Source organism: Salvelinus fontinalis, unplaced genomic scaffold (genome assembly GCF_029448725.1).
Source record: "Salvelinus fontinalis isolate EN_2023a unplaced genomic scaffold, ASM2944872v1 scaffold_0479, whole genome shotgun sequence".
NCBI lineage: Eukaryota > Metazoa > Chordata > Actinopteri > Salmoniformes > Salmonidae > Salvelinus > Salvelinus fontinalis.
Window position 1 is genome coordinate 123518 of NW_026600688.1, and position 26459 is coordinate 149976.

Here is a 26459-nt window from a genome sequence, read left to right on the forward strand (position 1 = left end):
AATGATATGTGTCTGTGTCCCCTCTTTATGGTTACCAGGACAACGCTAGCCCTTCCTCCCTCCTGGAGTCCCTGTGTCATGCCTCTCCCGGTAGCACCTTACTGCTGGGTATGAAGAGGTTGTCTGTGCAGCTGGTGGACTGCAGGAAAACAACGGGGCTGAGTGGAACTGTGAGAGGAGGAGAAGAGAAGAAAGGATCAGATTTGACACATCAAAGTAAGTGCTGTAGTTTAGTTTGAACAAATACAATAGATCTGGTATCTGTTACCAGGACAACCAGCAGAGTTCTGTTAGTTGACAGGAAGATAGACTGGTATCTGTTACCAGGACAACCAGCAGAGTTCTGTTAGTTGACAGGAAGATAGACTGGTGGATATGGATGTTATGAATATCATAACACTGAAAAAGGATTCTGCCAATGAAAAGAGAGAAACCAATAGACCATATAAACGTTGATGAAAGTTAGATTTAGAGGGAAAGTTTCAAGATAATCTGATTTAAGGGGCTTGTTTTACAAAAACTTTTCCTTAAAACATTATGGATGTTACATTGTCTGTCCCAGTCAACACCCCCTATCTTTACAAGACTGTTGAACAGGCAAACTAAACTCAAGACACTGTTAATTAATTAACTAATACCGGAGGAAAGCTGTGATCAGGCTGCCCACTCAAGAGAAAGCTTCAAACTGTAACCAGTGCTGGCAACCTTGTTCAGGTTATCAGTCAACCTACCAGGGTAGTTACAAACAGTAGAGGAATGAAATCATCATGTTTTGATCATATCTTTACTAATGCTGCAGAAATGTGTTTGAAAGCAGTATCCAGATCCATCAGTAGTAGTGATCACAATATAGTAGCCATGTCTAGGAAAACCACAGTTCCAAAGGCTGGGCCTAATATTGTGTAAAAGAGGTCATACAATAAGTTTTGTAGTGATTCCTATGTTGTTGATGTAAATAATATTTGTTGGTCCGTGGTGTGTAATGATGAGCAACCAGACGCTGCCCTTGACAATTTATGAAATTGCTTATCCCAGTTACTAATAAGCATGCACCCATTAAGAATATTACTGTAAAAACTGTTCAATCCACGTGGATTGATGAGGAATCAAAAAATGGTATGATGAAGAGGGATGCAAAAGAGTTGGCAAGCAGGTCTGGCTGTATAACTGATTGGCAAACGTATTGCAAATTGAGAAATCATGTGACTAAACTGAATAAAAAGAAGAAGAAACTACACTATGAAACAGATAAATGACATGAAGAATGATAGTAAAAATGTGCATGTGTCAGCATATGGTCTCACAAGGGGTCTGAGGATCTCATCTCGGTACCTATTGGCAGTCAGGCTACCTCTGGCGAGCACATGGAGCGCTGTGCGGCCCCACATAGAAATGCCACCCCACACCATGACTGACCCACCGCCAAACCGGTCATGCTGGAGGATGTTGCAGACAGCAGAACGTTCTCCACGGCGTCTCCAGACTCTGTCACGTCTGTCACATGTGCTCATGTGCTCAGTGTGAACCTGCTTTCATCTGTGAAGAGCACAGGGCGCCATTGGCGAATTTGCAAATCTTGGTGTTCTCTGGCAAATGCTAAACGTCCTGCACGGTGTTGGGCTGTAAGCACAACCCCCACCTGTGGACGTCGGGCCCTCATACCACCCTCATGAAGTCTGTTTCTGACCGTTTGAGCAGACACATGCACATTTGTGGCCTGCTGGAGGTCACTTTGCAGGGCTCTGGCAGTGCTCCTCCTTGCACAAAGGCGGAGGTAGCGGTCCTGCTGCTGGGTTGTTGCCCTCCTACGGCCTCCTCCACGTCTCTTGATGTACTGGCCTGTCTCCTGGTAGCGCCTCCATGCTCTGGACACTATGCTGACAGACACAGCAAACCTTCTTGCCACAGCTCGCATTGATGTGCCATCCTGGATGAGCTGCACTACCTGAGCCCCTTGTGTGGGTTGTAGACTCAGTCTCATGCTACCACTGGAGTGAAAGCACCGCCAGAATTCAAAAGTGACCAAAACTTCAGCCAGAAAGCATAGGAACTGAGAAGTGGTCTGTGGTCACCACCTGCAGAACCACTCCTTTATTGGGGGTGTCTTGCTAATTGCCTATAATTTCCACCTTTTGTCTATTCCATTTGCACAACAGCATGTGAAATTCAATCAGTGTTGCTTCCTAAGTGGACAGTTTGATTTCACAGAAGTGTGATTGACTTGGAGTTACATTGTGTTGTTTAAGTGTTCCCTTTATTTTTTTGAGCAGTGTATTTTTGTTTATTGTAGTTACTCTGTTTTAGGAACATCTTCCCAAATATTTCACTTTGTTTTTTTACTTTACCCAAAATATGACATCAGCGATAGTCAAAACGGGGAGATGTTACTGATGTGCTTTGTGTCTTCGACGTAAAAACAAGTTTTGGACTTCCACTTAAAATTACTTATTTTATGTTTAAGGAAGTGTGTACAGTCGTGGCCAAAAGTTTTGAGAATGACACAAATATGAATTTTCACAGTCTGCTGCCTCAGTTTGTATGATGGCAATTTGCATATACTCCAGAATGTTATGAATAGTGATCAGATGAATTGTAATTAATTGCAAAGTCCAACTTTGACATGCAAATGAATTGAATCCCCCCCCCAAAACTGGAAGCTTCAAAAGGAGGGTGGTGCTTGGAATCATTGTTCTTCTTCTGTCACCCATGGTTACCTGCAAGGAAACATGTGTCGTCATGATTGCTTTGCACAAAAAGGGCTTCACAGGCAAGGATATTGCTGCCAGTAAGATTGCACCTATATCAACCATTTATCGGATCATCATTAACTTCAAGGAGAGCGGTTCAATTGTTGTGAAGAAGGCTTCAGAGCGGTTCAATTGTTGTGAAGAAGGCTTCAGGATACCCAAGAAAGTCCAGCAAGCGCCAGGACCGTCTCCTACAGTTGATTCAGCTGCGGGATTGGGGCGCAACCAGTACATTGCTTGCTCAGGAATGGCAGCAGGCAGGTGTGAGTGCATCTGTACACAGACTGATATTCTGCAAAAGGTACAGGGATTGGACTGCTGAGGACTGGGGTAAAGTCATTTTCTCTGATGAATCCCCTTTTCGATTGTTTGGGGCATCTGGAAAAAAGCTTGTCCGAAGAAGACAAGGTGAGCGCTTCCATCAGTCCTGTGTCATGACAACGGTAAAGCATCCTGAGACCATTCATGTGTGGGGTTGCTTTCAGCCAAGGGTGTGGGCTCACTCACAATGTTGCCTAAGAACACAGCCATGAATAAGGAATGCTACCAACACATCCTCCAAGAGCAACTTCTCCCAACCATCCAGCAACAGTTCGGTGACGAACAATGCCTTTTCCAGCATGAAGGAGCAGCTTGCCATAAGGCAAAAGTGATAAGTGACAAACTCCAAGCATTGATTATGCAAGAATGGGCTGCCATCAGTCAGGATGTTTTTGCCCAGAGGTTAATTGACACCAGGGTGGGTTGCAGAGGTCTTAAAAAATAAGGGTGAACACTGCAAATATTGACTCTATGCATCAACTTCATGTCATTGCCAATAAAAGCCTTTGACACTTATGAAATGCTTGTAAATATACTTCAGTATTTCATAGTAACATCTGACAAAAATATCTGAAGACACTGAAGCAGCAAAATTTGTGGAAATTAATATTTGTGTCATTCTCAAAACTTTTGGCCACGACTGTAGGTCGCATTCTGTATCATACAGCTATGAAAGTTATATATTTAGAACCACCTGCTCGATTGGAATTAAGCGACGTCTGTGTCTTGAGTGTCCTAGAACGGTTTAGTTTTTTGTGTTCTGACTTGAAAAACAGAATGAATAAATAAGTAATGTAAACATTATCAGTAATTACCAGGAAACTCTACATTTGTTTTAAAATCACACCAAGATTGTTAAAACTGGCCTTAGGTTATTGAGCGATCTGATTAGGATTTACCCTCGTAGCAAGGCCAATTTATCATGTGGAGGTTTCATTCAGGTCTCTTTTTTTTTAAACACACTGTCTTTGGCAGGAGAAAGACCAGACTCAGAGGAACCAGGGACGTCCAAACCAACAAGAAGACACCAATGTTCCCACTGTGGAAAGTGTTTTAACCAGTTAACTGACCTGTACCGACATGAGAGAATACACACAGGGGAGAAATCTTACCACTGCTCGCAGTGTGGAAAGAGTTTTAACCGGTCAGGGGATCTGAAAAAACACGAGAGAATACACACAGGGGAGAAGCCTTACCACTGCTCCCAATGTGGCAAGTGTTTTAACCGGTTAGGGAACCTGAAAAAACACAAGAGAATACACACAGGTGAGAAGCCTTACCACTGCTCCCAGTGTGGAAAAAGTTTTAACCAGTTAAACAACTTAAAAGTTCATGAGATGATACACACAGTGGAGAAGCCTTACCACTGCTCCCAGTGTGGCAAGTGTTTTAACCAGTTTGGGAACCTGAAAACACACGAGAGAATACACACAGGTGAGAAGCCTTACCACTGCTCCCAGTGTGGAAAGTGTTTCAACTGGTCTCGTGATCTAAAAAAACATGAGAGAATACACACAGGGGAAATGCCTTACCACTGCTCCCAGTGTAGAAAGAGTTTTAGCCGTTTAAGGAACTTGAAAGTCCATGAGCTAATACACACAGGGGAGAAGCCTTACCACTGCTCCCAGTGTGGCAAGTGTTTTAACCAGTTTTGGAACATGAAAAAACACGAGAGAATACACACAGGTGAGAAGCCTTACCACTGCTCCCAGTGTGGAAAGTGTTTCAACTGGTCATGGGATCTAAAAATACACGAGAGAATACACACAGGGGAAATGCCTTACCACTGCTCCCAGTGTGGAAAGAGTTATAGCCATTTAAGGAACTTGAAAGCTCATGAGAGAATACACACAGGGGAGAAGCCTTACCACTGCTCCCAGTGTGAAAAGTGTTACAACCGGTCAGGGGATCTGAAAAAACATGAGAGAATACACACAGGGGAGAAGCCTTACCACTGCTCCCGGTGTGGAATGAGTTGGAAGGAGTTCAAACCAGAAAAGCAACCTCAACCAACATGAGATAATACACAATGGGGAGAAGCACACAAGATACCACAGGAAAACTTATTTGATCAGAGGTTAGTTTGTTTAATAAGGATTGCGCCCCGGAGTTTACACTCAGAAATTTGCAAGCAAGACACTCAGTTCAAAAGATGGTGTTTTCCCTTTTATCCCCTACTGAGGATCACCCCGCCCAGGGTGATGTCCCTTAACTTTAATACCATATAAGCTCATAATTAATAGTTGCTAATACAAAGATGTCTCTGCTAGGCGGAGTTCAGCTTATTGCGTTATTGGCAGTTAGTTTCCCAATCACTCTTCCCCTTATTGCTATCATGTCAGACTGGAAGTAAGACTGGAACATAGTATCAACAGGAACTCTTAGTTCCCTTTATCCATCTGTTACCTAAAATATAGTTTCTACACACAGACATTGACTTTGTACAGTTGACCTTTTCATGCACTTGCAAGGTGTCAACCACTGATTCTTAATCTCAAGTTAAAGCAACACAAGAATCATTGTACTTTTGTCATCACAGGTGTTCCTATAATGTACAGATATCATCCAAGTTCTTACAAGTCAACTTACACACAGCTCTGACACACACACTTATCCCACCAGACATGCCACCGGGGGTCTTTTCACAGTCCCCAAGTTTCCAGAACAAATTCAAGAAAGCGTACAGTATTATATAGGGCCCTTATTGCATGGAACTTCCTTCCATCTCATATTGCTCAAATAAACAGCAAACCTGGTTTCAAAAACAGACCAAGCAACACCTCACGGCACAACCCCTCTCCCCTATTTGACCGAGGTAGTTTGTGTGTATGCATTGATATGTAGGCTACGTGTGCCTTTTACAAAATGTATGTAGTTCTGTCCTTGAGCTGTTCTTGTCTATTGATGTGCTGTATTATGTGTCATGTTTTGTGTGGACCCCAGGAAGAGTAGCTGCTGCTTTTGCAACAGCTAATGGGGATCCTAATAAAATACCAAACTCTGTTATTCTCTCTGAGCTCAGAAATAAAGAATCTTGGTTTGACTTGGACTCCAGCAGATCCTTATTTTATAATATCCACCACAACTCTCCCACAGATTGCTGTTTATCATTGTCTCAATGAAGACTTCCTCATTCCGATTTCCTGGGGGCATTTACAAGCCCCCCACTGGTTGAATAAACGTTGTTTCCACGTCAAATTAAAAACATCTTTACATTGATGAACCTTCACTATCTTCATCCCTAAACTAGCAACATTAACTATTGTCTATTGTTATTCTCAATAACTTCCTGGTCATATGAAATCCTAGCTAAATACAATGTTAGCGCCAATTTTCATGTCTTTGATTATGCAAACATTTGTTTATTCGATTATATTTCTCATTAAGATGAATATTGTTTTAATTCTATATGGGTCACGACTTCCTTTGGTCATGTGTTCTCTTATGGGTCAATAATTTTAATTTTAATATAGCAACTATGCTCTCTCCTCAATCACTTACAGTTTCTTTGGAAAGTATTCAGACCCCTTGACTTTTTTCACATTTTGTTACGTTACAGCCTTATTCTTAAATGGATTAAATCAAACAATTTCCTCAGCAATCTACACACAATACCCCATAATGACATCACAATACCCCATAATGACAAAGCGGAAACAGGCTTTTTGTAAATTTCTGCAAATGTTATTATACATAAGTAGTATTCATACCCTTTGCTATGAGACTCGTAATTGAGCTCTGTTGCATCCTGTTTCCATTGATCATCCTTGAGATGTTTCTACAACTAGATTGGAGTCCACCTGTGGTAAATTCAATTGATTGGAAATGATTTGGAAAGGCACACGCCTGTCTATATAAGGTCCCACAGTTGACAGTGCATCTCAGAGCAAAAACCTAGCCATGAGGTTGAAGGAATTGTCCGTAGAGCTCCGAGACAGGATTGTGTTGAGGCACAGATCTGGGGAAGGGTACCATAACATTTCTGTAGCATTAAAGGCCCCTGATTTAGCCCCCTGCAGTAAAAGGTTATTCATGGAGTAAAATGATCTGTTTAAGTCATTAGTAAAGGGCACATCGTTAAGAATACAGTTCTCTTCTTTTGTTGTTTTGTGGTCTATATCCTGTCAATCATTTATTCCTTCATAAACAGAAAACATATGTGTACCTCAACACAACATGTGTGCAAGGGCCCCTCTAGGTTCACAACCTCTTGACCATTAAATCTGGATAGCTGACAACTATTTTTTAAAGGGTAAAAGTGATCTGTTTAGGTCGCCAGTAAAGGAAGCATAGTTAAAGAGTACAATGAACCTTTCAAAGAGGATGGTGTGAGGCCTCTGGGGCTTATTTTGGGGGGTTTGACAGAGACATCCCTCGGACATCTCCCCTAAGCTATTTTTGAAAGGGTAAAAATTATCTGTTTAGGTCGTTAGTAAAACATATGTTTTAAAGACACCTGGGGGTCCAGGTTGTTAGTTATTTTGTGTACATATAGTTCCCATGTGTGCAAGAGCCCCCCTAGATTCACATCTTCTTGACGTTTAACATTTCCAGCCAAGGGGAGAGACAGAGGGAGAGAGATTTAAATTCATTGAAAGTAAATTACATTTTATTTCAAACCTTTTATTGTATTTAAAAACTTTAGTACAGTCATTTAAACATACATATTACAATTATTAAAGTTTACTATGTAATATTAAATACAAAATTATGTCACTAATGTTTTTTTACTAAAGAACTTTATATAAATCACACGTTATTATTACATGTAGAAACACCACATGACAACAATGTGGTTGCAACCCCACATGTCAACAACATGGTTGAAACCCCACATGACACTAACATGGTAGCAACACAACATGGTAGAAAAACAACATGGTAGAAACACAACATGGCAGCAACACAACATGACAACATGGTAGCAACACAACATGACAACAACATGGTTGAAACCCCACATGACACTAACATGGTAGCAACACAACATGGTAGAAAAACAACATGGTAGAAACACAACATGGCAGCAACACAACATGACAACATGGTAGCAACACAACATGACAACATGGTAGCAACACCACATAACAACAACATGGTAGCAACACAACATGGTAGCAAAACAACATGGTACCAACACAACATGGTAGCAACGCAACACCAATTGACAACAACATGGTAGCAACACCACATAACAACCACATGGTAGCAACACCACATGACAACAACATGGTACCAACACCACATGACAACAACATGGTAGCAACACCACATGACAACAACATGGTTGCAACACCACATAACAACAACATGGTACCAACACCACATGACAACAACATGGTAGCAACACCACATGACAACAACATGGTTGCAACACCACATAACAACAACATGGTACCAACACCACATGACAACAACATGGTAGCAACACCACATGACAACAACATGGTTCCAACACCACATAACAACAACATGGTACCAACACCACATGACAACAACATGGTACCAACACCACATGACAACAACATGGTACCAACACCACATAACAACAACATGGTACCAACACCACATGACAACAGCATGGCAGCAACACAACATGGTTGCAACACAACATGGTAGCAACACAACATGGTACCAACACAACATGGTACCAACACCACATGACACCAACACAACATGGTAGCAGCACAACATGGTACAAACATTATTTGGCACAGACAAGAGCACAAAGGCAAGACGGTAGAGACAGCAATACATCACACGAAGCAGCCACAATTGTCAGTAAGAGTGTCCATGATTGAGTCCTTGAATGAAGAGATGGAGATAAAACTGTCCAGTTTGAGTGTTTCTTGCAGCTTGTTCCCGTCGCTAGCTGCAGCGAACTGAAAAGAGGAGCGACCCAGGGATGTGTGTGCTTTGGGGACCTTTAACAGAATGTGACTGGCAGAATGGGTGTTGTATGTGGAGGATGAGGGCTGCAATAGATATCTTAGATAGGGGTAAATGAGGCCTAAGAGGGTTTTATAAATAAGCATTAAACCAGTGGGCCTTGCGACTGGTATACAGAGATAACCAGTTTACAGAGGAGTATGGAGTGCAGTGAGGTGTCCTATAAGGAGCATTGGTGGCAAATCTGATGGCCGAATGGTAAAGAACATCTTGCCGCTCAATGTATACTACCATGACTATATCCAACCCAGCTCCATGTGTTGCCACTATCATGTATCCTACTTGGCTGAAGCTTTGATCCAGTGGAAGAAGTATTGAGGAGCAGGGAGGTTAAAGGTCACTTCAGGATACAGCTGTTACTCTACACTATCCCTAGATAATCCAGTAATGAGAGAAAATATATAGAATATTTAGGGCCCTATAACATCTCTATCTATATATAACATCTGTATGAAATCCGTTTTCTTTTCTTTTTTTTACCTAATTCCATTTTCTCCGTTTAGTTTTTCCAGGTTTCTGATTTGTCCCTGTTTTTCTGTTTTTCTCTCTAAATCACACTGTTAATAGAAAAACAAAAACATTAGATGTTCTAAGTCCTCAACAATCCTTAAACCACATCAGGACACCACTTTTGAAGTCTGAGAAAAATCTAAGAAATGTTCATTTTTGTGTGTAGATACCCTTTAATGTTAGTGGCACCAGCAAGAGCCTTGCTTGGTTGGTGGTGTCTCTGTAGCACACATGTGATTGCGGAGTTTGCTGAACAAATCACAACTGGATTGATGCAAATAATCATGATATCATTCTGCCAGGTAGGCATAGACTACTTTGTAGTTAACATTTAATTGACAAGGTTTGTAGGAAAGCTTTTTAATCAACCAGAAGATGGTTGTCATTAGCATAACAGCTAAACATAGTGGTAGACAAATGCACTCAGACAGGGGCATTTCAGGGCTTTTTCCTCTTCAGAAAGTTGAAGGAAAAAACAAATCACTTAGGCTAATTTAGACGACTTGCAGGCAGTGGGTTCAGAATAACTATGACATAATAAAGAAAACTCTTTAATCTGTCACCTAATCTTACCTAATGGGCAGGTCAGCCCTGGAGTAAAGTATTGGCTGTAAGAAGTAAGAGAAAACATAACACCTGTTTATTTTTATTTCTTATTACCTCTTTTTGTTTTATTGTATTACCTCTCATGACATTGCTTGCAAGAATAAACATTGTAATTAATATTTTTCCAATCTGCGTTACCCACTCCAGTCAACAGATGGCGATTTGAGTCTTTCAGGGGATGCTGCTTGCGTGACGTATATTCTAGTGGACGGAACTGGAGGCTTCTTCAACAGCGACAAAAGGCTTCTGATTCAACCAACGTGGTGATTTGCTAGCGAACGTAAAACTGAAACATTGAAGCGCGTTAGACCAATCTTTTGTAGTTTACTCTTAGTGTTTTGAATATAATTCTGTTTACTTATCTACTAGTTCATTTAAACGTAATTTGCTTGTTAAATTAGCAAATGTGGTAAATTGATAATGCACTAGGCTAATCGACCGGAGCATGAGTTCAATAAGCTCGACGGAGAAAGAAGCTCTGGTGAAAGGAGAGGAAGAAGCTTTCAGGATGAAAAAGGAGGAAGAGGAAGCTATCACATTGAAAGAAGAAGAGGATGATATTACAGTGAAAGAGGAAGATGGGAAAAAGGTTGTCAAAGTGGAAGAGGAGGAGGTAGAAGCTTTCAGAATCAAAAAGGAGGAAGATGCCATAACATTGAAAGAAGAGAATGTAGTGAAAGAAGAGGAAGAACCTTTTCGAGTAAAAGAGGAAGAGGAGGCTATCTCAATAAAAGAGGAGGAAGACGTTTTGGGAGTGAAAAAGGAGGAGGCTGAAGATCGGGTTACAAACAGTGAGTACTGTCTTAAAAACAAGGGCACTATGGAGTTCTTGAAATAATGTATTGTTTTAACGGGGCATTCTAAATCAAATCAAATGTATTTATAAAGCCCTTCGTACATCAGCTGATATCTCAAAGTGCTGTACAGAAACCCAGCCTAAAACCCCAAACAGCAAGCAATGCAGGTGTAGAAGCACGGTGGCTAGGAAAAACTCCCTAGAAAGGCCAAAACCTAGGAAGAAACCTAGAGAGGAACCAGGCTATGAGGGGTGGCCAGTCCTCTTCTGGCTGTGCCGGGTGGAGATTATAACAGAACATGGCCAAGATGTTCAAATGTTCATAAATGGCCAGCATGGTCAAATAATAATCACAGTAGTTGTCGAGGGTGCAGCACCTCAGGAGTAAATGTCAGTTGGCTTTTCATAGCCGATCATTAAGAGTATCTCTACCGCTCCTGCTGTCTCTAGAGAGTTGAAAACAGCAGGTCTGGGACAGGTAGCACGTCCGGTGAACAGGTCAGGGTTCCATAGCCGCAGGCAGAACAGTTGAAACTGGAGCAGCAGCACGGCCAGGTGGACTGGGGACAGCAAGGAGTCATCATGTAAGGTCGTCCTGAGGCATGGTCCTAGGGCTCAGGTCCTCAGAGAGAGAGAAAGAAAGAGATAATTAGAGAGCAGCATAAATACTGGAGGCTGAGAACGGAGGGGTTAGGAGACACTGTGGCCCCATCCGATGATAGCCCCGGACAGGGCCAAACAGGAAGGATATAACCCCACCCATTTTGCCAAGGCACAGCCCCCACACCACTAGAGGGATAGCTTCAACCACCAACTTACCATCCTGAGACGAGGCCGAGTAAAGATCTCCACCACGGCACAACCCAAGGGGGGGCGCCAACCCAGACAGGAAGATCACGTCAGTGACTCAACCCACTCAAGTGACGCACCCCTCCTAGGGACGGCATGAAAGAGCACCAGTAAGCCAGTGACTTAGCCCCTGTATTAGGGTTAGAGGCAGAGAATCCCAGTGGAGAGAATTGGAATTGACCCTATACATTTGCAACACAAACAATATTTGACAAAATCATGATAAAAAAGGTCTTTTTAGACATATTCATGCCTCTTGATTGTAATAGATGGTCATAAGTTTACGTCTGTTTGCTGTTCTCGTTCACACAGGAGAGAGACGTGACTATCGTGGATCCTTTGGGGAGCCTCAACAACATCCTGATGCTGACGAGGCAGAGAAGAATCTCTCCAGATCAGAACACCAGATGGTACAGCTTGGTTTGTTCTAGCATACAGTTTGCTCTATCGGGGTCTGGGCTGGGTTTCTGTAAAGCACTTCATGACAACAATGACATCAGCATCCATAATGATATGTGTCTGTGTCCCCTCTTTATGGTTACCAGGACAACGCTAGCCCTTCCTCCCTCCCGGAGTCCCCGTGTCATGCCTCTCCCGGTAGCGCCGTACTGCTGGGTATGAAGAGGTTGTCTGTGCTGCTGGTGGACTGCAGGAAAACAACGGGGCTGGGTGGAACTGTGAGAGGAGGAGAAGAGAAGAAAGGATCAGATTTGACACATCAAAGTAAGTGCTGAAGTTTAGTTTGAACAAATACAATAGATCTGCCCACTGGTATCTGTTACCAGGACAACCAGCAGAGTTATGTTAGTTGACAGGAAGATAGACTGGTGGATATGGATGTTATGAATATCATAACACTGAAAAAGGATTCTGCCAATGAAAAGAGAGAAACCAATAGACCATATAAAACCTTGATGAAAGTTAGCTTTAGAGAGAAAGTTAAAAGATGATCCAATGTAAGATGCTTGTTTTACAAAAACTTTTCCTTAAAACATGGATGTTACATTGCCTGTCCCAGTCAACCCCCCTATCTTTACAAGACTGTTGAACAGGCAAACTAAACTCCAGACACTGTTAATTAATTAACTAATACTGGAGGAAAGCTGTGATCAGGCTGCCCACTCAAGAGAAAGCTTCAAACTGTAACCAGTGCCGTCAACCTTGTTCAGGTTATCAGTCAACCTACCAGGGTAGTTACAAACAGTAGAGGAATGAAATCATCATGTTTTGATCATATCTTTACTAATGCTGCAGATATTTGTTTTAAAGCAGTATCCAGATCCATCAGATGTAGTGATCACAATATAGTAGCCATGTCTAGGAAAACCACAGTTCCAAAGGCTGGGCCTAATATTGTGTAAAAGAGTTCGTACAATAAGTTTTATAGTGATTCCTATGTTGTTGATGTAAATAATATTTGTTGGTCCGTGGTGTGTAATGATGAGCAACCAGACGCTGCCCTTGACACATTTGAAAATGCTTATCCCAGTTACTAATCAGCATGCACCCATTAAGAATATTACTGTAAACACTGTTAAATCCACGTGGATTGGTAAGGAATTAAAAAATGGTATGATGAATTGGCTAAAGAGATGGCAAATAGGTCTGGCTGTATAACTGATTGGCAAACGTATTGCAAATAGAGAAATCATGTGACTAAATAAAAAGAAGAAGAAACTACACTATGAAACAGATAAATGACATGAAGAATGATAGTAAAAAAAATGGAGCAACTTCAATTATATTTTGGGGAAAAAAATCAATGTCACCGGTGTCTGACAACGTGGATGGAAAATTGAGGATAATAGCGGCCGATATTGCGACTCCTACAGTATATCCCAAAAGTGAGTACGCCCCTCACATTTTTGTAAATATTTGGGTATATCTTTTCATGTGACAACACTGAAGAAATGACACTTTGCTACAATGTAAAGTAGTGAGTGTACAGCTTGTATAACAGTGTACATTTGCTGTCCCCTCAAAATAACTCAACACACAGCCATTAATGTCTAAACCGCTGGCAACAGAAGTGAGTACACCCCTAAGTGAAAATATCCAAATTGGTCCCAAAGTGTCAATATTTTGTATGGCCACCATCATTTTCCAGCACTGCCTTAACCCTCTTGGGCATGGAGTTCACCAGAGCTTCACAGGTTGACACTTGAGTCCTCTTCCACTCCTCCATGACGACATCACAGAGCTGGTGGATGTTAGAGACCTTGCACTCCTCCACCTACCGTTTGAGGATGCCCCACAGATGCTCAATAGGGTTTAGGTCTGGAGACATGCTTTGCCAGTCCATCACCTTTACCCTCAGCTTCTTTAGCAAGGCAGTGGTGGTCTTGGAGGTCTATTTGGGGTCGTTATCATGTTGGAATACTGCCCTGCGGCCCAGTCTCCGAAGGGAGGGGATCATGCTCTGCTTCAGTATGTCACAGTACATGTTGGCATTCATGGTTCCCTCAATGAACTGTGGCTCCCCAGTGCCGGCAGCACTCATTCAGCCCCAGACCATGACACCCTCACCACCATGCTTGACTGTAGGCAAGACACACTTGTCTTTGTACTCCTCACCTGGTTGCCGCTACACACGCTTGACACCATCTGAACCAAATACTTTTATCTTGGTCTCATCAGACCACAGGACATGGTTCCAGTAATCCATGTCCTTAGTCTGCTTGTCTTCAGCAAACTGTTTGCGGGCTTTCTTGTGCATCATCTTTAGAAGAGGCTTCCTTCTGGGACCACAGCCATGCAGACCAATTTGATGCAGTGTACGGTGTATGGTCTGAGCACTGACAGGCTGACCCCCCACCCCTTCAACCTCTGCAGCAATGCTGGCAGCCCTCATACGTCTATTTCCCAAAGACAACCTCTGGATATACGCCAAGCACGTGCACTCAACTTCTTTGGTCGACCATGGCGAGGCCTGTTCTGAGTGGAACCTGTCCAGTTAAACCTCTGTATGGTCTTGGCCACCGTGCTGCAGCTCAGTTTCAGGATCTTGGCAATCTTCTTATAGCCCAGGCCATCTTTATGTAGATCAACAAATATTTTTTTCAGATCCTCAGAGATTTTTTTGCCATGAGGTGCCATGTTGAACTTCCAGTGACCAGTCAGTATGAGGGAGTGTGAGAGCGATGACACCAAATTTAACACACCTGCTCCCCATTCACACCTGAGACCTTGTAACACTAAAGAGTCACATGACACCGGGGAGGGAAAATGGCTAATTGGGCCCAATTTGGACATTTTCACTTAGGGGTGTACTCGCTTTTGTTGCCAGCGGTTTAGACATTAATGGCTGTGTGAGTTATTTTGAGGGGACAGCAAATTTACACTGTTATACAAGCTGTACACTCACTACTTTACATTGTAGCAAAGTGTCATTTCTTCAGTGTTGTCACATGAAAAGATATACCCAAATATTTACAAAAATGTGAGGGGCGTACTCACTTTCGTGATATACTGTATTTGCCTTGTCTTTAATGTAAGCCTACTAGAAAGTGTGTGCCCTCAGGCCTGGAGGGAAGCTAAAGTCATTCCACTAACCAAGAATAGTAAAGCTCCCTTTACTGGCTTAAATAGCCGACCAATCAGCGTATTACCAACCCTTACATTTTTTGGAAAAAATAGATTGGCCAGATACAATGCTATTTTACAGTTAACAAATTGAGACTTTCAGCTTATAGGGAAGGACATTCAATAAGCATAGCACTTACAAATGACTGATTGGCTGAGAGAAGTTGATGACGATAGAAATATTGTTTGGGCTGTTTTGTTAGACTTCATTGCGACTTTTGACAGTATCGATCATAGTCTGCTGCTGAAAAAAAACATATGGCTTTACACCCCCTGCTATATTGTGGATAAAGAGCTTTAAAAAAAATGTAACCTTTATTTAACTAGGCAAGTTGGTTAAGAACAAATTCTTATTTTCAATGACGGCCTAGGAACAGTGGGTTAACTGTCTTGTTCAGGGACAGAACGACGGAGTTTTACCTTGTCAGCTCGGGGACTCGATCCAGCAACCTTTTGGTTACTGGCCTAACGCTCTAACCACTAGGCTACCTGCCGCCCCAGAGCTACCTGTCTAACAGAACACAGACAGTGTTCTTTAATGGAAGCCTGTACAACAAAATCAAGGTAGAATCAGGAATTCCACAGGGCAGCTGTTTGGCACCTGCTTGTTTCAATCTTTACCAACGACATGCCAACGACATTTGAGTAAAGCCAGTGTGTCTATGTATGCGGATGACTCAACACTGTACACGTCAGCTACTACAGCGACTGAAATGACAGCAACACTTAACAAAGAGCTGCAGTGAGTTTCAGAATGGGTGGCAAGGAATAGTTAGTTAGTCCTAAAAATTTCAGATGACCTTAAGTTACATGGCCTACTATGCTAATTCTGTAGCGGTATTGTTAGAGGGGGGTAAAGATAAAGATTTTGTTGGGGAGCCAGGCAGGTATTAACCCTAGTTATTAAAGTTAGTTATTACGTATTATAACATTATTATTCTTATTAAATATTATTCAAACCGAATGGATGAGAGTAGGATAGATAGAGTAGCGCTTCCAGACACATTCTAAACATGATGGAGTCTTAAAGGAGGACTGTAGCATCTAATGATGAAACATGATGGAGTCTTAAAACTTCTTATGGCTGCAATCCCGGTAACGGGATGATATGACAACAGCCAGTGAAAGTGCAGGGCGCCAAATTAAAAAAACTGAAATCTCATAATAAAAATTCCTCAGACATTCATGTGTCTTATATCATTTTAAAGGTAATCTTGTTGTTAATCCCACCAAAGTGTCCGATTTCAAATAGGCTTTTCAGCGAAAGCACTACAAACGATTATGTTAGGTCACCACAAAACCACAATAATCACAGCCATTTTTTCCAGCTAAAGATAGCTTCACAAAATCCTGAATAAGGATAAAATGAATCACTAACCTTCGATTATTTTCATCAGATGACACTCATAGGACTTCATGTTACACAATACATGCATGTTTTGTTTGATTAAATTCATATTTATATAAAAAATCTGAGTTTACATTGAGGCGACTAGATTCACTAGTTGCAAAAACATCAAGTGACTTTGTATAGCCACATCGTTTCAACAGAAATACTCATCATAAATAGATGATAATACAAGTTTTACACATGGAATTATAGATATACCTCTCCTTAATGCAGTACAGTTCCCGCTCAGCCCAGTCAAAACTGTTCGCTGCTCTGGCACCCCAATGGTGGAACAAACTCCCTCACGACGCCAGGTCAGCGGAGTCAATCACCACCTTCCGGAGACACCTGAAACCCCACCTCTTTAAGGAATACCAAGGATAGGATAAAGTAATCCTTCTAACCCCCCCCTTAAAATAATTAGATGCACTAATGTAAAGTGGTTGTTCCACTGGATATCATAAGGTGAATGCACCAATTTGTAAGTCGCTCTGGATAAGAGCGTCTGCTAAATGACTTAAATGTAATGTAAATGTAAATGCAACCGCTGTGTCAGATTTAAAAAAAACTTTACGGAAAAAGAAACCCACGCTATAATCTGAGACGGCGCTCAAAAGTAAAACACCAGAGCCGCAAAGATGGCGTCAACATAAACAAGAAAATATATGATAAATATTCCCTTTGATGATCTACATCAGAAAGCACACCAGGAATCCCAGGTCCACAATAAATGTTTGTTTTGTTCGAAAAATTATCTGTTATTTATGTCTAAATACCTTCTTTTGTTAGCGCGTCTGGTTTACATATCCAAACACTAATTCTGGTCAGCGTTATATCGGACAAAAAGTGATATTACCGGTCGAAGAAACATTTCAAACTAAGTACACAATCAATCATTAGGATGTTTTTAACATATAGCTTCAATAAAGTTCCAACATGAGTATTCTTTCTTGTCTTCGTGATAAATGGAACGCAAGTGACTCCCATGAGGAAAAAGCATGATCAGAAAATGGCTGCTTGATGGACACCTGACTGATTCTGCTCTCATTCTCTCCCATAACATCATAGAAGTCTCATTATAATTTATATTGATGGTTGACATCTAGTGGAACCCATAGGCAGTGCAAACTCATATCTCAAGGGAATTTCTTTAGGGACTCTGGTGAATACATACAAGCTCAGATTTCTGACTTCCTGTTTTGATTTCAACTGAGGATTTTGCCTGCCAATATGAGTTCTCACAGACATAATTCAAACAGTTTTAGAAACTTTAGAGTGTTTTCTATCCAATACTAATAATAATATGCAAATATTCGCAACTATGACTGAGGAGCAGGCCGTTTGATATGGGCACCTTTCATCCAAGCTACCCCCCCCCCCCCCCCCCTTAAAATAATTAGATGCACTAATGTGAAGTGGTTGTTCCACTGGATATCATAAGGTGAATTCACCAATTTGTAAGTCGCTCTGGATAAGAGCGTCTGCTAAATGACTTAAATGTAATGTAAATGTAAATGCAACCGCTGTGTCAGATTTCAAAAAAGCTTTACGGAAAAAGCAAACCATGCAATAATCCGAGTACGGCGCTCAGACACAAGCCATGCAGATACCCGCCATGTTGTTGAGTCAGAAATAGCGTTTTAAATATTCACTTTGATGATCTTCATCAGAATGCTCTCCCAGGAATCCTAGTTCAACAATAAATGTTTGTTTTCTTCGATAAAGTCCATCATTTATGTCCAAATACCTCCTTTTGTTAGCGCGTTTGGTAAACAAATCCAAACTCATGAGGCGCGGGCAAGTCCAGGCGAAAGTTCTGATGAAAAGTTCAAAAATGTATATTAAAGTTCATAGAAAAATGTCAAACGATGTATAGAATCAATCTTTAGGATGTTTTTAACATAAATCTTCAATAATGTTCCAACCAGAGAATTCCTTTGTCTTTAGAAATGCAATGGAATGCTGGTCGCTCTCACTTGTAGGCGCGTGATCAGCTCATGCCACTCTGGCAGATCTCTGGTTGAAACAGCTCTCATTCCCCCCTCCTTCACAGTAGAAGCATCAAACAATGTTCTAAGACTGTTGACATCTAGTGGAAGCCTTAGGAAGTGCAATATGACCCCATAGACACTGTACATTCGATAGGCAATGAGTTGAAAACTACAAACCTCAGATTTCCCATTTCCTGGTTGGATTTTTCTCAGGTTTTTGCCTGCCATTTGAGTTCTGTTATACTCAGACATAATTCAAACAGTTTTAGAAACTTCAGAGTGTTTTCTATCCAATATTACTAATAATATGCATATATTAGCTTCTGGGCCTGAGTAGCAGAACGTTTTCTCTGGGAACGCTTTTCATCCGAACGTGAAAATGCTCCCCCCTTATCCCAAACAGGTTAAGTACTGCAGTGCATCTCCTCCTCATGGACTGCACCAGATTTGACAGTACTTGCTGTGAGATGTTACCCCACTCTTCCACTAAGGCACCTGCAAGTTCCCGGACATTTCTGGTGGGAATGGCCCTAGCTCTCACCCTCTGATCCAACAGGTCCCAGACGTGCGCAATGGGATTGAGATCCGGGCTCTTCGCTGGCCATGGCAGAACACTAACATTCCTGTCTTGCAGGAAATCATGCACAGAAGGAGCAGTATGGCTGGTGGCATTGTCATGCTGGAGGGTCATGTCAGGATGAGCCTGCAGGAAGGGTACCACATGAGGGAGGAGGATGTCTTCCCTGTAACGCACAGCGTTGAGATTGCCTGCAATGACAACAAGCTCAGTCTGTTGATGCTGTGACACACCGCCCCAGACCATGACGGCCCCTCCACCTACAAATCGATCCCGCTCCAAAGTGCAGGCCTCGGTGTAACGCTCATTCCTTCAACGATAAACGCGAATCCGACGATAAACGTGAATCCGACCATCACCCCTAGAGACAGAACCGCGACTTGTTAGTGAAAAGCACTTTTTGCCAGTCCTGTCTGGTCCAGTGACGGTGGGTTTGTGCCCAGAGGCGACGTTGTTGCCGGTGATGTCTGGTGAGGACCTGCCTTTCAACAGGCCTACAAGCCCTTTGTCCACAATTGAATGAGAGAGGCTGGACTGTCTGAGCTAGAGGTCGACCGATTAATCGGAATGGTCAATTAATTAGGGCCGATTTAAAGTTTTCATAATCGTAAATCGGTATTTTTGGGTGCCGATTTGCCCATTTTTTTTTTTTTGCTACCTTTAATTAACTAGGCAAGTCAGTTAAGAACACATTCTTATTTTCAATGACGGCCTAGGAACGGTGAGTTAACTGCCTTGTTCAGGGGCAGAACGACAGATTTTCACCTTGTCAGCCCGGGGTTTCCAATCTTGCAACATTACAGTTAACTAGTCCAACGCAATAACGACCTGCTTCTATCTCGTTCCACTCCACAAGGAGACTGCCTGTTACGCAAATGCAGTAAGCCAAGGTAAGTTGCTAGCTAGCATTAAACTTATCTTATAAAAAACAATCAATCATAACCACTAGTTAACTACACATGGTTGATGATATTACTAGGTATTATCTAGCGTGTCCTGCGTTGCATATAATCTGACTGAGCATACAAGCATACAAGTATCTACGTTTCTGACTGAACGGTGGTAGGCAGAAGCAGGCGCGTAAGCATTCATTCAAAAAGCACTTTTGTGCGTTTTGCCAGCTGCTCTTTGTTGTGCGTCAAGCATTGCGCTGTTTATGACTTCAAGCCTATCAACTCCCGAGATGAGGCTGGTGTAGCCGAAGAGAAATGGCTAGCTAGTTAGCGCGCGCTAATAGCGTTTTAAACGTCACTCGCTCTGAGCCTTCTAGTAGTTGTTCCCCTTGCTCTGCATGGGTAGCGCTGCTTCGATGGTGGCTGTTGTCGTTGTGTTGCTGGTTCGAGCCCAGGGAGGAGCGAGGAGAGGGACGGAAGCTATACTGTTACACTTGCAATACTAAAGTGCCTATAAGAACATCCAATAGTCAAAGGTTAATGAAATACAAATGGTATAGAGGGAAATATCTTTCATATGTTCTCATGTTCTGAGCAAGGAACTGAAACGTTAGCTTTCTTACATAGCACATATTGCACATTTACTTTCTTCTCCAACACTTTGTTTTTGCATAATTTAAACCAAATTGAACACGTTTCATTATTTATAGATTTTATTGATGTATTATATTAAGTTAAAATAAGTGTTCATTCAGTATTGTTGTAATTTTCATTATTACAAATAAAATAAAAATAATCGGCCGATTAATCGGTATCGGCTTTTTTTGGTCCTCCAATAATCGGTATCAGCGGTGAAAAATCATAATCGGTTGGACCTCTAGTCTGAGCACCAATGTAGGGATTATGCGTTCCTGGTGTAACTTGGGCAGTTGTTGTTGCCATCCTGTACCTGTAGGTGTGATGTTCGGATGTACCGGTCCTGTGCGGGTGTTGTTACACGTGGTCTGCCACTGCGAGGACGATACGCTATCCGTCCTGTCTCCCTGTAGCGCTGTCTTAGGCGTCTCACAGTACGGACATTACAATTTATTGCCCTGGCCACATCTGCAGTCCTCATGCCTCCTTGCAGCATGCCTAAGGCACGTTCACGCAGATGAGCAGGGACCCTGGGCATCTTTCTTTTGGTGTTTTTCAGAGTCAGTAGAAAGGCCTCTTTAGAGTCCTACGTTTTCATAACTGTAACCTTAAAACCTCTACTTCATCACCCTCCCGGATCCGGGATCCTCCTCATCAAAAAAGCTGACTAGCCTAGCCTAACGGGACAGGGATATCATATAAGATAATTTTCATGAAATCACAAGTCCAATACAGCAAATGAAAGATAAACATCTTGTGAATCCAGCCATCATTTCCGATTTTTAAAATGTTTTACAGCGAAAACACTATGTATTTCTATTAGCTAACCACAATAGCCAAACACACAACCGCATATTTTCACCATGTTTCCACCGCATAGGTAGCTTTCACAAAACCGACAAAATAGAGATAAAATGAATCACTAACCTTGAACAACTTCATCAGATGACAGTCTTATAACATGTTATACAATACATTTATGTTTTGTTCGAAAATGTGCATATTTGAGGTATAAATCATAGTTTTACATTGCAGCCACCATCAAAAATAGCAGCAAAGCAGCCAGAATAATTACAGAGAGCAACGTGAAATACATAAATACTCATCATAAAACATTTATGAAAAATACATGGTGTACATCAAATGAAAGATAAACATCTTGTGAATCCAGCCAATATTTCTGTTTTTTCTGAAGTGTTTTACAGCGAAAACACAATATAGCGTTATATTAGCTTACTACAATAGCTAACACACAACAGCATTGCTTCAAGGCAAACGGTACCGATAACACAGTTCGACAGATATATGAAATAGCATCCCAAAATGGGTCCTACTTTTGGTGGTCTTCCATCAGAATGTTGTACAAGGAGTCCTTTGTCCAGAACCGTCGTTGTTTGGAATAAGAACGACTTCTTTCCCTCTTGAATTAGCAAGCGCACTGGCCAAGTGGTGCTAAGCTCTCCTTCGTGAACAAAGTCAAACAACGCAACACGCCTAACGCCCTGAATACATTTCAATAATCTAATAAACCTATGTTGATTAAACATACTTTACGATGATATTGTGACATGTATCAAATAAAATCAAAGCCGCAGATAGTATTCGCCTATAACGACGGTTTTCCAGAAGGCGATTCCAGGTTCAACTTCGCGCTTTCGAAAATACAGGAAACGGCGGACCAGTCATTCCAAGAGGATTTATTCCACTTCAGAGCAAGATAATCCACTCATTTCTTCGCTCACTTCCGCTTGACATCTAGGGGAAGGTGTATGACATGTATGCATCTCAATACGTGTCATGTCCATTTATAGGCAAGCTCTTGAACAGAGACCTCCGATTTCAGAAACTCACTTCCTGTCAGGAAGGAGAAGGCTGCAGAAGGAGTTCTGTTTCACTCAGAGAAATAATTCAAACGGTTTTAGAAACTAGAGAGTGTTTTCTATCCAATAGTAATAATAATATGCATATTGTACGAGCAAGAATTGAGTACGAGGCCGTTTGAAATGGGCACATTTTTCCAAGTTAGTCAATACGCCCCCTGCAGCCATAAGAAGTTAAGCGACGTCTGTGTCTTGAGTGTCCAAGAACGGTTTAGTTTTTTGTGTTCTGACTTGTAAAGCAGAATGAATAAAAAAGTAATGTTAACATTATCAGTAATTACCAGGAAACTCTATAACATTTGTTTTAAAATCACACCAAGATTGTTAAAACTGGCCTTAGGTTATTGAGCGATCTGATTAGGATTTACCCTCGTAGCAAGGCCTATTTATCATGTGGAGGTTTCATTCAGGTCTCTTTTTTTTTAAAACACACTGTCTTTGGCAGGAGAAAGACCAGACTCAGAGGAACCAGAGCCAGGGACGTCCAAACCAACAAGAAGACACCAGTGTTCCCACTGTGTAAAGTGGTTTAACAAGTTAGGGAACCTGAAACAACATGAGAGAATACACACCGGGGAGAAGCCTTACCATTGCTCCCAATGTGGAAAGTGTTTCAACCGGCCGGGGGATCTGGAACGGCACGAGAGAATACACACAGGGGAGAAGCCTTACCATTGCTCCCAATGTGGAAAGGGTTTCAACCGGCCGGGGGATCTGGAACGGCACGAGAGAATACACACAGGGGAGAAGCCTTACCACTGCTCCCAGTGTGGAAAGCATTTTAACCAGAAAGGACACCTGAACAAACATGAGAGAATACACACAGGGAGAAGCCTTACCACTGCTCCCAATGTGGATGGAGTTTCAACCATCCGGGGGAGCTGAAACGGCATGAGAGAATACACACAGGGGACTTGCTGTCTTATATTGTTGACTGATAATGATTACCTGTTTTTACCATATGATCTTGAATTGTACAAAGTATACTAAAACATATATTTGTATGTTTTTATTAGAAAACATGAATTGAATATGGAGTATGTCAGTTTGAATATAGAGTAGGTCAGATTTCATGTGTTTAAATGGTCCTTTTTTAACCTGTCTAGGATGAGGGTGCCGCTAGCGGCACTCCCCCCGTACCCCCACTGAAAAACCAGTGCCGCGAAATTCCAAAAAAATATATTTTTTAAATATTTAACTTTCACACATTAAAGTCCAATACAGCTAATGAAAGACACAGATCTTGTGAATCCAGCCAACATGTCCGATTTTTAAAATGTTTTACAGGGAAGACACAATATGTAAAGATGTAAATCTATCTACCTTATTTGTCCACCAACACCAGTAGCTATCACCAATTCGGCTAAACTAAGATATTTATAGCCCCTAACCAAGAAAATAACTCATCAGATGACAGTCTAACATATTTATGGTATGGGATAGGTTTTGTTAGAAAAATGTGCATATTTCAGGTAGATGGCATAGGTTACAATTGCACCCACCGTCACAAATGGGCTAGAATAACTACATAGAGCAACGTGTTTACCTACTTACTAATCATCAAACATTTCGTAAAAATACACAGCATACACTAATCGAAAGACACAGATCCTGTGAATACAGACAATATTTCAGATTTTCTAAGTGTCTTACAGCGAAAACACAATAAATCGTTATATTAGCATAGCACATGTGCAAACATTACCCCAGCATTAATTCTAGCCAAAGTGAGCGATAACGTAAACATCGCCAAAATATATTATTTTTTTCACTAACCTTCTCAGAATTCTTCAGATGACACCCCTGTAACATCACATTACAACATGCATATAGTTTGTTCGAAAATGTGCATATTTAGCCACCAAAATCATGGTTAGACAATGGGGAAAGTAGCCCAGCTGGTGAGAAAATGTCCGTGCGCCATATTAGACAGTGATCTACTCGTATACATAAATACTCATAAACGTGACTAAAAAATATAGGGTGGACAGCGATTGATAGACAATTTAATTCTTAATACAATCGCGGAATTACATTTTTTAAATTATCCTTACTTTTCAATACAGTTTGCGCCAAGCGAAGCTACGTCAAAAAACATGGCGTCCTAAGCCACTAACATTTTTCGACAGAAACACGATTTATCATAATACAAATTTCCTACTTTGAGCTGTTCTTCCATCAGTATCTTGGGCAAAGGATCCTTTCTTGGGTCTAATCGTCTTTTGGTGGAAAGCTGTCCTCTTGCCATGTGGAAATGCCAACTGCGTTCAGCATGAACTGGAAGCGTGCCCAGCGATTCACAGCGTTTCAGAAATAAATGTCCCAAAATCGCACTAAACGGATATAAATTGCTATAAAACGCTTTAAATTAACTACCTTATGATGTTTTTAACTCCTATAACGAGTCTTAACATGACCGGAGAAAGATTACTCCCAACACTAATGCTTGGAACAGGTGCGGGTCGGTGTCCTCCAGGCGCATGACGCAGCTCCAAAAGAGTGACTAGCTACAGGGTTTTTTAATTTATAGTGCCTGTGAACGCGCAATCGACCCCATTCAAATCGTCATCACGTAAAGGCATCCAGGGGAAGATGTAAGCAGTGTCCGTATACTCATAGGAATAACATTGGCTTTAAAACTGACTCCAGAACAGTGGCCAAAATTTCTGAAATCTGACTCCATGTCAGGGAAATTGCTGTAGAATGGGTTCTGTTCCACTTAGAGACAAAATTTAAACTCCTATAGAAACTATAGGCTGTTTTCTATCCAATAATAATAATACTATGCATATTGTACGATCAAGAATTTTGTAGGAAGCCGTTTCAAAAATTACACGATTAGCATAAATAGTGACAACAGCGCCCCCAGCCTCAACAGGTTAAACTCTGTGTTTGTGTGTATCTGGGTGTCTTTCCTCCAGCACCACAGATATAAAGTGATATTTGGATGTGATGCATTTGTTCCGTTGTTTTCATTTGCAATGTTGGCCCACTGATGATTTAATTAAATGAAAATGTTCACAGACTCTGTATTGCAAAATGTTAATTGTATGTGTCCACATATCTGAGTATGTGACTTGTGGTGGATGAATCAGAATTAGTTGGGTAACATAGATAATTAAGATTTCTTATCTGCATAATATGCTCATGTGATATACTTGTTATTAGAATGTATCCCTTCGGACTCTGGTGATGGCAGTTGCCCTTCTTCCCTCAGCTGGGGCTCAGTCACCTGGGGCCCAGAGAGGGGAGAGGTCAGGCTTGTCTTTCACATGTCCCTGGTGCTATGCAGAATATCAGGAAGGGAAGAGGACAGGAGGAAACATTGACTTCATATGTGAATGTATCTGTTAAACTATGTGAAGGGATGGTGTGATTAATGGGGAACCAATTACTGGTTTCCACAATGTCTGTGCGCAAGTCACTGCCTCCTTTGGCATTGGGGGGAGGTGTATGGCAGTGTCTGGAACCATTGTATGGCCTCTCCGATGTTGCACTTATCCTGGGATAGTGTATGACCTAGAGGCTCACTCCCCTCAGTGAGCTTGTCCAGGAGTGGGGTCAAGAAGGGGTTTTACTTGAGATGGGAGTATTTAGAGTTGACAATTGAGTTATGCCATTGGATGAGTTGGTGTTTTTGTGCTATGAAGTACCAGGAACGAGATTAGAACCTCGTTTTAGGGACCAAACTGAATGATAAATTATAGCGAATGCTATCTGGCTATGGGATAC

At 41.6% G+C, this 26459-nt stretch overlaps 2 protein-coding genes across 2 annotated transcripts; both read left to right on the top strand.

The window, feature by feature from the left end:
* Window positions 1-43: 43 nt before the first annotated feature.
* Window positions 44-6111, top strand: LOC129846209 (zinc finger protein 239-like). The gene is made up of 2 exons (XM_055914212.1): window positions 44-216; window positions 4044-6111. The coding sequence occupies exons 1-2, from the start codon at window positions 111-113 to the stop codon at window positions 5084-5086; spliced, it is 1149 nt and encodes a 382-aa protein (XP_055770187.1). The 5' UTR covers window positions 44-110; the 3' UTR covers window positions 5087-6111.
* Window positions 6112-10332: 4221 nt separating this feature from the next.
* On the top strand, window positions 10333-26448 carry LOC129846210 (zinc finger and SCAN domain-containing protein 21-like). The gene is made up of 4 exons (XM_055914213.1): window positions 10333-10924; window positions 12091-12188; window positions 12324-12501; window positions 23173-26448. The coding sequence occupies exons 1-4, from the start codon at window positions 10579-10581 to the stop codon at window positions 23610-23612; spliced, it is 1062 nt and encodes a 353-aa protein (XP_055770188.1). The 5' UTR covers window positions 10333-10578; the 3' UTR covers window positions 23613-26448.
* Window positions 26449-26459: the final 11 nt, after the last annotated feature.